The sequence below is a fragment of the Saccostrea cucullata genome, unplaced genomic scaffold (genome assembly GCF_032062105.1).
Source record: "Saccostrea cucullata isolate Sc308-1 unplaced genomic scaffold, CSIRO_AGI_Scuc_v1 ctg709, whole genome shotgun sequence".
In the NCBI taxonomy this organism is placed as follows: domain Eukaryota; kingdom Metazoa; phylum Mollusca; class Bivalvia; order Ostreida; family Ostreidae; genus Saccostrea; species Saccostrea cuccullata.
Genome location: NW_026926516.1, coordinates 213159 through 226674, shown reverse-complemented (window position 1 = coordinate 226674; position 13516 = coordinate 213159). Strand labels below are relative to the sequence as shown.

Sequence of the window (13516 nt, the reverse complement as noted above, 5' to 3'; positions counted from 1 at the left end):
GTTTAGAATAATTTAGTTAAATTTTTAAGGATTAACATCATTTATTTCACAAAAAAGTAAAATCTCTGCATATTTTTTGGAACTTGAAAATCTAAAATAAAACTATTTTTCATTGCGTCAGAAACGAAAGAAGTTGTTGCTGGGCACTTCCGCTAATCAAAATGACAGTGTACACCCTATACATATTTGACAGAAATGGAACGTGTTTGTACTACACTGAGTGGAATAGGAAAAAGCAGTCGGGCATGAGCAAAGATGAGGTACATGTATACCGAAATCCCTTTCAAGTTGAAGACATTTAATTTGCCTTGTGAAAAAGACAGACTGAATGTTCATTGCAAATTGCATTTTGTACTGTAGCTTTAAATAAATAGGTCTATGTTGGTTAGAGTAATCTAACTGTGTATAGGTACAAGCCCTCATCACAGTTAGAATACGTTCCACATACTTGCAATGTAGCAAATCAGAGCGGATCCTCTCTGAAATGATTTTGAAGACAAAAAAAGGGGCAATCTCAGCGAGATCTGAATAAAAAATTTTGATCTGGCCAGGTGTCTCAACCGATCTCAGACCAGTGTCACATAATCTCATCTGGGGTTTTGTGCACAGACTTCGATTGCTTGTTTCCATCAATACAGGCTGAAATAAATTAGCTGTCGATCCACCTCAACTTTTTGCTCTGGATGTCCGTTTAATTCCCTATCACCATAAAACTTTCATTTCTTACCTCTGAAAGGTTGAAATCCAATAAAATATCAAGTTATTGACTTTTCTTGGCAATATGCTATTCATTTAAAACTCTGATACTGCACAGTTTCAGCAATAGTCTGCTTCAAATTAATACTTTAATTAATTGTTCTCCTTTTAATTCCTATAGAAATGAACCATAGTACTAAAATGCAACAGTTTGGAAATTTAGATTAACGCAAATACAGTTGAACTTCAGTACTGCATACAGGGTTATTTTTTGCCCCTTGTTATTTTCAGCCTTTAACACTTGCAAAGAATTTTAATGCCCCACTTTAAATTCAACCAATCACAGTTTTGTTTAAGAAATCATATTGTGTTCTTATAAATCGCCAGGACGCCTGTTTCAAATTCGCCCACATTAATAAGCAGAAAGGAGTGAAAATTAGGCAGGGCCAAATTAAGATTTCCTTGTACATTGTATACAGTATCATAGACAAAAGTATTTCAAATTATTCTACCATGTCTACACTTGCATATTTTTATTATTTTGCAGGAGTTCAAGTTGATGTATGGCATGATACATTCCATAAAGTCTTTTGTACAGAGGATTTCACCTACGGATTTGTATCCTTAATTAGAACAATTCCTCTAATAAATCAGAAAAAAAATTGTGTATAACATATGTACTGTAACCACATAACATTGGAAGTCATGATATGATACAAATGTGGAAAAATTTGCTAGGTTATAATTAAAATTGACAAAAATACAAGTAATCATCTATTAAAGTTTCAACTTTTTGTTTCCTTTTTTAAAGAGCACATTTAAAAACTGAAAGAATTTCAAGTTTTACATTATAAGGAAATTGTCCAACTTCAATTTTGCAGACTCTTACTCATTTTTCTTATGGAAAAAATGTCCAATGCCTAATAATTATAATGAGGTATGGGATTCAAATTCTTTTTATTGATAAGAAATAAAAATGTACCATCAAGTGCCTGTGCCATTCAACATTTATCACCTTTTAAGTAGTCTAGCACTTTCACGCCTGCTAATCGATCACTTGCACAACCAGCAGTTGTGTATAACAATCAAAAGAGATCGATTTCCGGTTGTGCAGTTGATGCGAATAATTCCAGTGCACAGGTAGTAAATGGACTCGATTCAGTCAATAATTTATATTTTTATTAAAATATAAGAATGTGATTCCATGAGCAATTTATTTTTCTTTAATTTTACACTCTCATAAAATGCAGTGATTGTCGATTAGCGACTGTATTTGTTTTGAAGCAAGGACTGGTAGAGCGAAAACGCTGATTGAAAACAGTATTCGCCGACTAAAGTTCGTTTTAATCTCAACCAACCTTGAAAATTCAGTGTCCACCATGAGTATGCTACAAGTGCATCCTATCCACCAAAACTGGGACTTCAATATGTGTTTAATTTGACAAATATTCGAAGAAAAAAACATTGCTTGTGCATGCGATCATTCAGTTGTGAAAGAGATCTCGGGTTATGCATGAGATAAAGGATAAAAAGTTACGCAAGTATTATACAATATCTATAATTCACCTCTTATATTTTATTTTTCGTAATTATAAAGCGTTAAATATTGTCTATAATACTGTAGATCACAAAATTTTCGCGACACCTTATTTTCGCGAGATAGTCATTGACTCTTGATTAGCGAGACAAAATTTTCGCGAACTGTGGTCATCGCTCTATATGTTCTTAAGGAATACTATAATACGCGAGAATTTAATTTTCGCGAGTACACTGTCTCGCGTAATTACGCGAAAATAAAGTTCTCGCGAATAAAAAGTGATTTACAGTATGAAGACATCGCAGGGGCAGATCCAGCACTTTTTGAAAAAAAGGGGGAGGGTGTCCAGGTGTCCAACACTCATGCAAATAGGCACTTCAAACATGGCAACACTGAATTTTCAACAGTTCTATGGGGGACTTTGACAATCCAATAACAAACAAACAAAACAAAAACACAAACAAGCAAGTAGGGCTCGGAGGAAAGCATATTAAACGAGGGAACTTTATTTATAGCGACCAGAAAGGACAGAGATTGAACGACATGTACAGTGTATTTATTTTATTCGAATTTTTTTTTATTCAAAGTATTTATTTTATTCTGTTTTGTTTTACATAACTCTCTCCAATCAAATAGAGGGGGGAGGGGGGGGGTCCAACCCCAGGAACCATCTTCTAGATCCGCCAATGATGTACATTCATATTTGCAAGCACATTTTGACTTTTTCAGCAGCAGCGGCCGATCTCTTATATCGGGAAATGAGGCGTTATTTTTCATAAGTTCTGTAAACTAATCAGTCTTAATTTTAAAAACTTTATTTAAACTGAGCATTTATTGTTGTTGTTACAATTTCATTGTCATTTCTTACTGAGTAATTAATAATATATGGTTATATAGAAAGAGTTTACAATAGGTACTCCCTAACCAGGGAGTAATCAAGATATGAAAGGAAATTGCCATGATTTTCCAGATAATAATGAAGTGGTTAAAGTTGCAAGGTGAATAAAGATTGAAAAGTTTTTCAACAACACTGTTGTAAAAATTGTTTTGAATGTGCTATAGCTGCAGATCTGTAGCGTTATAGTTTTATATACATGTATTTGTCTTTGACCATAACGCTACAGAGCCTGTAATGCAAAAAAGGGCAATTTACGGCGCAATATTTTTTGCGCGTTTTGGGGGAGAATTCCTCTACTTTCAAGCATTGGTCAATCAACTACCTTTCACTCCCTAGTTCTACACACATTCTGTAGCCAATATGTATATTTTATACACCTCCCAACTCTTTATACTCGTCTCTACAAGTGATAAACTCGCTTGATTAAAATTATTTTTTATATTGCTGAAAATTAACTTCTAGAGATTTTATTGCCTGTAGAGACAACTATATATGGTTGAAAGGTGGATAAAATATATATATTGGCTCAAAGACAAATATATAAAACCATAACGCTACAGATCTGCAGCTAAATGTGCTACAGATGTGACAACAAATATTTTTCTTACATTTTCCATCAAACTACGCGCCTTGATTAGCCCACTGCAGAAACCATGGGTATTATCACGTGATAAAGATCCAGGGTTTCGGCATGTGGTTCATCTTGAGAGACCTACATCTTCATTCATACATTCTTATAATTCATCATTGACTTTTTTATTGATTCATTGATGACTCCATTTGATGAACAAATTCACTAAAATTTTCTATTTAATTAAAAAAAACATTTTATTTATTTTTGCTTTGAAGACAGTCTGAAATGAAATTGATCTATTTCAGCTTTGAATATTTTGTGCTTCCCATGCATTGATGCTTTTGAAATAAAAAAAGTACTAGTAATTTTTGAAATTATTAATTTTGCGGCTGATTTGGTGCTTTACATGAATTTTATTTGGAATGTTTAATAGGGATATGTTTTATTGAACGATTATTTTGGATTTTTGACGATTTTCCCCTATGGTACACATGATGAATAAATGTAATGAATATAATTTGTGAGAAAAAAAGTGCCCAACAAGTCCGGGGGGTGTCCTGTCCAGAAGCACCTGTAATGTGGTGTTGTCATCTTGATCCTTTCCATGTCGATAACGAAATTCAGGATACCTAGCTTCAAAACACCAGGAAATATTTACCCCTTGGCAAACACATATCATCGAGAGCCTGTCTCTTATTTTTTTCACAGACAGCACTTTTACTATAAAATACATGTATATATGAAATGAAAGCATGAAAAATTCGGTCTTTCCCTCCACTTTTGTTGAAGTACCGCCAAATAAAGGTAAGATATGTTTGAGTTAAACAATTTCATACTGAAAGAAAATGATATACTGCCCAGTATATGCTGTTTTTTTAATTTTATTTTATCTCTCTTTTTTATTATTTATTTTTTTTTTTGCATACGGAATAATCATATTAAAGATGCATTGGATAATTCACATAAGATTTGTGATTTAAATAATACACACATAATTTTTTACTGTAATTATATTGATTGTAACTGAAACTTTAACCCCCTCCCCTAACAGATATACTTCAACAGTTTACTTATATATCTTTTTTTCTCACAAATTCAACTTATTTGCAAGAAAATTCTATAGCTTTATGTTTTAAATTTTGCAAGACTACCTTATAATTATATAATGTTTAATTTTATTCGTAAAGTTTGAAACTTTTTGTCCTTCATCTCATGCACAACCCGAGATCTCTTTCACAACTGAATGATCGCATGCACAAGCAATGTTATTTTCTTCTAATATTTGTCAAATTATACACAAATCGAAGTCCCAATTTTGGTGGATAGGATGCACTTGTAGCATACTCATGGTGGACATTGAATATTCAAGGTTAGTTGAGATTAAAATGAATTTTAGTCGGCGAATACTGATTTCAATCAGCGTTTTCGCTCTACCAGTCCTTGCTTCAAAACAAATATAGTCGCTAATCGACAATCACTGCATTTTATGAGAGTGTAAAATTAAAGAAAAATAAATTGCTCATGGAATCACATTCTTATATTTTAATAAAAATATAAATTATTGCCTGAATCGAGTCCATTTACAACCTGTGCACAACCGGAAATCGATCTCTTTTGATTGTTATACACAACTGCTGGTTGTGCAAGTGATCGATTAGCAGGCGTGACTTTATTTGTAAGGCTTTTCTCATTCAAATACCAGGTATTTTAAATTGCTTGATTTACCTTAACTTTTTAACAGAAAAGAAGGATTTTCAAGCTTTAGAACTAGCAGATACAAACTGAATTTCTATGAGACACCTAGTGGTATGAAGTTTATCATGACAACTGATTTATCAGTGGGGAACATCAAAGATGTTTTACATCAAATCTACAGCACTGTGAGTTGTTTACTATATTTTATTTGCTTCTTTTATGTGAGACATATATTATTACTATCAAATAGAATTGTTTTAAAATAAGTTAAAGGGCTTTATTAAAGGGTATGTCAAACATTTGTGACAGGTCAATAGGGCTGGGACGATACAACTTTTTCTATATCGATTTGTATCACAATATTTGAGCCACGATACGATATGTATCACAAGATGTTTAATAGCTTATGAAACCTTTTTTTACATTGAAATAAACAAATTATTTCTTTGCAAATGAGAATAATTTATTCAAAATAGTTGTTTATATGTTGTAAAACAAAAACATTTTACTCAAGTGGTGAAATTTATTATTTATTTCATATCTATATTTATATTTAACTTAATATTTATTTTTTATATTAAACCCAAATGTTAATACACAAAGTAAACAGAAGTCAAATTTTTGGGGCAATAATTCGATATTTTTTCAAGTGTATCGATATGTGTATCATCCTATCGATATTTCGATATACATTCCCAGCCCTACAGGTCAACAAGGGATGTTTAATCTTCCCAGGCACCTGATCCCACCTCTATGATTTCCAGGGGTATTTGTTTTAGTTCACTTCACAGATTTATATTCTCAATATATGTATATATTTTTTAAATTGGCCATTTTTCGTTATCTTCACCTATTTCATTTGTTTTAAATTCCAGATATATGTGGAATATGTGATTCGGAATCCACAATGTGAATTAGGACAACCCATCACAAGTGAATTGTTTCAAAACAAACTGGATGAATATGTCAGAGGACTACCTATCTTCCCAACAAGGATATCTTAACACACCATTACTAATTAAATTAACTAATTAACTATAAAAGTGTATTTTATGACACACAAGTAAAATATCTTTGAAAAGTTTCATGTTCGGTATTCATTGAAAGTACAAGATTTTCTTTTGAAGAAACATGCTTTTGCTTACATGTATACACAAACTACATGAAATATTAAATGAAATTGAATTTATTGTGTAAGTTTTAAAGTGTAATGATAGCAGTATGTTGTTTTGTTGATATGAATATTAAATGAGATTTAAATTATAAAGTTTTCTTTTTTTCTACATAGCCACCAGCCAAATGTGTGTTCATATCAGTAAAATTTTACTTTGAAATTCAAAATCAGTTGCACATTCCACATGCTTGATTATTTTGTTCACCTAAGTGCAGGCGAAATAACTTAATTTCCATAAGTAATTTTATCAGTATGCATGGAAGCTAGAGTGCTCAATGTATTTTCATGGTCCATTGTAGAAAAATAAAACTAGAAGTACTTCATTAGCACTGAGCTTACAAATTATACTTGCTGCCCTCAATGTGAGTATTATAACATAATCCATGTTTTGTCAAGGTAAAACCAAGTTATGTTATAGGAGATGCACAGTGGGTCTGTGTAAGAAAGATCAATTCTCTAAAAGTTTCATAAGTTTTATTCAGTGGTATAGGAGGTGGAAGGGATAAGAGCTGTGTACCCCCAATATAACAGTGTAACATGAAGGGAGATATTTATGGCTGGACTTGCAATCTTCCCTGAGACCCCTGCCCCACTTCACTTCTAATCAGCTGCTGTACACTCTGAGCTACTCAAGCTTCCAAAGCATTCCAATAGAAAGAATGTAAGAGTCCATGTTTTGCCATGGAAAACCTCAAATATATATCTATCTGACCAAAACGAATAAATGAAGGTACACAATGTAATAAAAAAAAAAATTCTGTGAAAGGCTGGTTAAATTTTATTCAGTGGAGATAGTTTACCACCCCCCCTTCCGGTATATAACAAATAATGGAAATGTCAATAATTTTCTGTGGCTTTTACCATTTATCCACCCACTTGAAAAGTAAACAAGGTAAATCAAAGAATCTCTGTCCCTTGCTTAAGGAAAAAAGAAGAGAACACACAGTTCTAGATTTGGGGTTCAGGGGCACTGAAAGAGGGATGGACAGGGCCCTAGGGAGTTATGGTGTAAAATTTTATCGCAAAGCATAAAATCTTCTTGACATATCCCCATGAATAAAAGTTTAACACATATGCAAAAATTTACTGCCTTGATTTTTTTACTTCAAAAGAAATAAGTGTCCTGTCTTTTTTTTCAAAGTTATAATTATTATTTTTGACAATTAACTATAGTTTAAACTTTAAGGTCAAGGCCATAGAAGGAAAAATATTAGTTTTTGGAAAGTTTTTATCCCAAATAATACACATGTGAAATATGAAAGCACTCTTTCTTCTCAATCAAAAGTTATGACTGAGGGATTTTAATTTGTTATAAGTAGGTCAAAATTCAAGGTCATTCAAGGCAATACCTGTTACAGATCTGTGCATTTGAAACATGAAAGCTCTAGCTTCTCTTTCAAAAGCCATGATCAAAATTTAAGTTTTTGTGGCAGACTGAAAGATTGACAGGCAAAAAAAAATTTGTCTTCTTGTATTCACAAAAGTGGTGGAAAATATATATCACCACGGATGGGAGCTATAGTTTACAATGCCCAATTCTGAGACAACATATTTCGCAAATATAAAAAGTATAGAGAAAAAATATATTTTCAGCTACTGAGTTAAAAAAAATCGTCAGTGTCATCTTTTTACATATTTGATTCCATTATTGCATTTCATTTTCACTAATGAATTATTAATCTGCCCTAACCACTATACTGTATACATGCAATGTTCCTAGGGAAAAAATGTACCTGTGGGGTTCAACGAGTGGTTCTCAATTTGACATTGAGATATTTATTATATGATACGTTTCATATCAAGTATTGCCTGATCAACACAGCAGACTATGGAAGGGAATTACCGCCAAAATTCTATGTACCTTGCTTTTATTCTTATTCTGCCTACTTCTTTATGCTTTGTTATTATTGTAATTATATGTCACTTTATTGTTTTCATATTCGTCTTTATTACATTTCACTTCGACTTTTATCAGGTCTGGGCGGCCTCCGTTTTTGGAGGATAGCTAGATTCAATATGGCAGCCAAATTTTTTACCATATATGGAAATCGCAATGCAATGTCGGATAGTTTATCTTTTGATTTCAGAGGATAGCACAGGTAATTTTCAAACGCCTCGTGCCTACCTTTAATCAAAAAGTGCAAGCACCAGAGTACAATTAAATAAAAGATCAGACATTAAACTATCAATTGTATGTGGCGATTTGAGATTCTATGTCTAGAATTTTTACAATACGCTTTCAAAGTTGGCACTTCTTGCGCTTCATTTCTACTTAATATTTCTTGTTATTTTGTTTAATTTTTATGTTTTTTCCCTATCAGGACAAATAAAAAGGCACTTAAATGCTCAAACAATACATAAATAACATTACTTTCATATTTCTTTTAATTAAAGATTAGAGGAAAAGGAAACACAAAAGAAAACGTACTGTAAAGACAAAATACACTCTGCCTGATAATTTAAGCAAAGATAAAATAAATATTATTTAGAGAAAATAAGAAAAAAAATCCCACTTTTTAGCTGTGCGGCATCTAAACTTCCGCTAGAGTTTTTAGATGAGGCCTCGACGGGGACCATGCATTCGCAGTATATATATTTCCACGGACAACGTAAGTTTCAGTCAGATTAGTTTTGACAACGGGTAGACGCAATTGAATTTAAGTCAGTCTTAACTGATAAGGGGGACGGTCTAACCTTGCTGTAGATGGAGATTGATCCTAATTTATTTCAGGGGTCTTAATATTTCAGTTTTATTAGATGTATACACATAAAACAGTATAGAAGACTAATACCAGAACGGAAAGTAGCTCCGCCCACTGTAGTCCCGTGCAGAAGTCTGAGAAGAGCAAACTTCAAAGAAAAATTCCTCTACCGTCTTATTAAATGAAATAATAATGAAACTGAATTTTTCAAAAATATGTTTTTTAAAACTTTTATGCTGCTAACACATAATTATGGTACCGGAAAATGAGGTTGGCTAGACAGGAAAGGGTCTTTAACAAAGCTTTCAAATGAATAATTTATTGACAGCAAATTACCAAAATTTGTTAAAATGATTTAAATACCTATATGTAACCATCATCGTATGAAATTTAACCTTTTATTTGTTTTGGTTGAAAAATCAGAGTACGGTACATAAACTGGGACTTGAGATGCAAGAGTTGCTGTTATTTGTTTGGTTTAGACTGCCCTTTGTTTTGAAAAGTCCGGTACATGTAGGTGGCGACACCTCCATCCTCTGTTTCTAAAGGATAAAATCTATCCTCCAAAAACAGAGGCCGCCTAGACCTGTTTATCATTCTTCATTTTGTCTTTACTTCAATGTTGCTTTATTCTAGTAAATTCATTCTACTTTCTTTTAAACTTAAACAGTTTCTTTAATAAATTATTAGCATTATCTCTACTACGAATATTAATTCAATCACGCTTACAATGAAGCATATTTAATGAAGACGAATGGAAGTTGTCAAACCGTCAAAATTTAGTGCGGCATTATAACGCTAGGTGGTGTGGTGTTCGCTACGAGTGTTGGTAAAACTAGGTTTAAGAAAACCCGGGTCGGGTTATTTGAGATTCTTATACGCCTTAATACTTTATCAATCGAACTTCTGAAGGCCGGATCCGATCTCCCGATCCAATGATGGAAACTCCATATTTATTTTCTCTGGGCACACAGGAATAGCGGCTTCTTTTTTCAGACATAACTTTATACTATACTATATGTTCATTTAAGAGGCCGACCCACTTTTTGTAAGACTAAGGGTCAAATAAGTAAATGTAGTACGAATAGTAGGAAGAAAATTTAAATTTGATTCTATAGAAGAAGTTGAATCTAACTCAAAACCCACCACGCCCCCGAAATACGATTTCATTGGCGTCGTAAGCTAATTGAAATGGGGGGGGGGGGGGGGTAAGTATACGAATTTTTTTTAGACCTTCCAAAAAAAAAAACGACAAGCAATGTCCATTTTCCAAACACAAAAATTCTATTTCGTGAGGAGGGTGGGGTGGGGGTGGGTTGAAGGTTTGAACTCCAGTGCCAAAGTTTTTTTTTCCCAAATACCACCAGTTTCCCTATTTTATACCTTTACTGCATCGTGTCTATGGAAAGTGGGGGGGGGGGGGGGGGCTAAAGCTACGCAGGAATGTTCAATGTCTATACTAAGTCTATCTTTGGAAAGAAGTGGGGGCTAAGCCCCCCCCCCCTCCCCGGTACCGACGCCTATAGGTGTATTTTCAAGTTTGGACAATTTCCTGGGGGTTATTTTTTGCTTGTCAAGTTGTTTTCAGTCGGGTAGCTTGAATATTTATTCTCTTGTTGCCCCCCTCCCCTCTTTCAAAAACGATGCTACGTCACTGTTCTCTCGCCTGAAAAATATAGTTCTACTCAAGTTATTTGTTGGATATTTGAATTAAGTTTAATTGTTATAAAAATGTTAAAGATTTTGAAACTAGTTAACCCTTATAAATTGGGTTGTTTTTCAGAACCTTCCAATGAAGTGAACTTTATTTCACGACAGATAGTCACTGCTTATGCGCGTGATTCTAGGGACAGGGCTTTGCAAATGAGTGAGGAGCGTTATGGGTAGGCAGGCGCGGATCCAGAATTTTTTTTCCAGTGGGGTCGGGGGGGGGGGCAACTCAGTCAAAAAAAAAATCCAATCTCAGGTGACAAGCATAAAGAGAAGAAAAAAACCTAAACTTGCTCAAACGTCAAAATTCTATTTCATTGGGGGGGGGGGGGGTTAACTTTTTTTCCTTGTTTTAGTAACCTTGTTAATTCCAAGGGGTCCTACCCCCCTCTAGATCCGCGCAAGGAAGTCGAAGTTGGAACCAGAATACATGCACTCATGCATACTAGAAACACCCCGGTCTTTTTTTCTGCGTAAATATTTTATATTAAAATAGCACTTTTCAACAAAGAAAGAAATATCTTTAGTACGCACCGTGTTTGTCATCAACCTGGAGAGCTAAAAAAATCTTAAAGCTCGAAAATTCTATTGGGTGGTAGTGAAGGGGGGGGGGGGGTCGTCAACTTTTTTCAGTAATAAATTTTACTCATATGCCACTAAGTACATGACTTTTAATATATAAATTGACTATTAGTACTGCAACAAAAAGTGTAAGGGATGGGGGCAACAAGCCTTTCGCTGAACCTTTCCAGTGGTAAAAACTTACGTTTAGCTATAGGTAAATGTTTCGTGGCCACCCTCCCCTCTACCGATGAAACTTACCCCATAGGAGGTTGTCCACCCGGAAGTCAGTATATATATTGAGACTTTGGTGGTGTGATTGTACATTGTATAATTTCCTTTTCGAGAATTTTTCACTCAAATGGAGAAGCCACCTCTTGCCGGTGGAAAGCTGCAAATTTGTCATATATACTCGGCACTTACAGCCATTGAGCAGTGAGGGATCTTTTTTCGTGCCAGCACTTATACTGCGACACGGGACCTCGGAAAATACAGTCTAGATCTCATCCGAAGGACCGAACTCCACATCCTATAGTGGGATTCGAACCCACGACGTATTGGTCGACTCCTTACTACTGTACTTCGTGACTCTATATAGAGCAGATGCCGTAACCACAGTGCCACGCGGGCGACTGCATCCAAAGGGGGGGGGGGAGAAAGAGTCATATCCATATTTACTCGTGAAGATTATCTATGTTTAACTAAATGGTTAAAATGATTTAATTATAAAACACCATTAAAATGATATTATTTAAATATTTATTCATATATAACCAGGGACCTATATACTAGTATATACCCGGTAGGTCCCTGTTTGAACGGATAACTTTTCTTCAAAAATTGAAAACGTTAGTATATATAAACATTGTTTTACGATTCAAAAAAAAAACTATTCGGGGTAGGGGTTGCTAGGAATGGGGCGAATTGCTATGTATAGCGAGATTTCCCACGGAAGACTAGCTATATATTGAAACTTCCCCGGGGAGGGGGAGGAGTCCCACTGTATAGTCTTCAGAAGGAAGCATCACTATGTAGTCAGTCTTCCGGGGGGCTTACCATCTAGCGAGACCCGAGGGAATGGCATGTATCGAGTACATACCTGGACTTATAACAAACATCATTCTTTTAAAAATTTAAGTTTGAGAAAATTGAAAAAAAACTCGAATAACCCGGCCCGGGTATGCTTACCTAATTTTACCAACACTCTTAGCGAACATCCCTGCCATCTAGCGTTATAATGCGGCACTAAATTCGGACAACTTGTATTCGTCTTCATTGAATATGCTACATTGTTTGCGTGATTGAGTTAACGTTCGTAATAGTTATAATCATTTAAGAAACTGTATCAATTTAAAAGAAAGTAAAATGAATTTAGAAGAATAAAGCAACATAGAAGTAAGGTCAAAATGAAGAAGGATAAAAGTCAAAGTGAAATGTAATAAAGACGAATATGAAAACAATAAAGTGACATATAATTACAATAATAACAAAGCATAAAGAAGTAGGCAGAATAAAAATAAAAGCAAGATACATAGACTTTTGGCGGTAATTCCCTTCCATAGCAGACATGACCGGTCGGCAGGGGGATGCATACGCCTCCATAGCACCTGATCCCACCTCTGATTTTTTCAGAGTTCTGCGTTTGCACTGCTCCCATTTTGCAATGTTCCAACTGAACTTTTTTTTAGCTTGAATTCTGTTCGTGATTTTCATATTCCACCCTTCAGCAAAGTTTTTCGACATCAATTTTCATTGACTAGGTCATTTGATCAATTTGATAATTGTCCATTCCACAAACACACGAGGGAAATTATTTTAAAAGGTGCATATAGCACATCCCGTTCAGATGGAGATGCAATCCCTATAATGACAAGCTAATATATCAGAGAATATGTGTTCCCCGCTTAAGAGGCGTTTTTAGAAGAACATGCGGGGCCATAGGGATTTACAGAGTATAACATTTCAATAC

At 34.3% G+C, this 13516-nt stretch overlaps 1 protein-coding gene across 1 annotated transcript; it reads left to right on the top strand.

Moving 5' to 3' along the window:
* The first annotated feature begins 107 nt into the window (after nucleotides 1-107).
* LOC134271912 (trafficking protein particle complex subunit 1-like) lies at nucleotides 108-6630 on the top strand. The gene is made up of 4 exons (XM_062754138.1): nucleotides 108-260; nucleotides 1244-1314; nucleotides 5447-5585; nucleotides 6276-6630. Exons 1-4 carry the CDS (start codon nucleotides 162-164, stop codon nucleotides 6402-6404), a joined length of 438 nt encoding a protein of 145 aa, XP_062610122.1. The 5' UTR covers nucleotides 108-161; the 3' UTR covers nucleotides 6405-6630.
* The last annotated feature ends 6886 nt before the right edge of the window (nucleotides 6631-13516 follow it).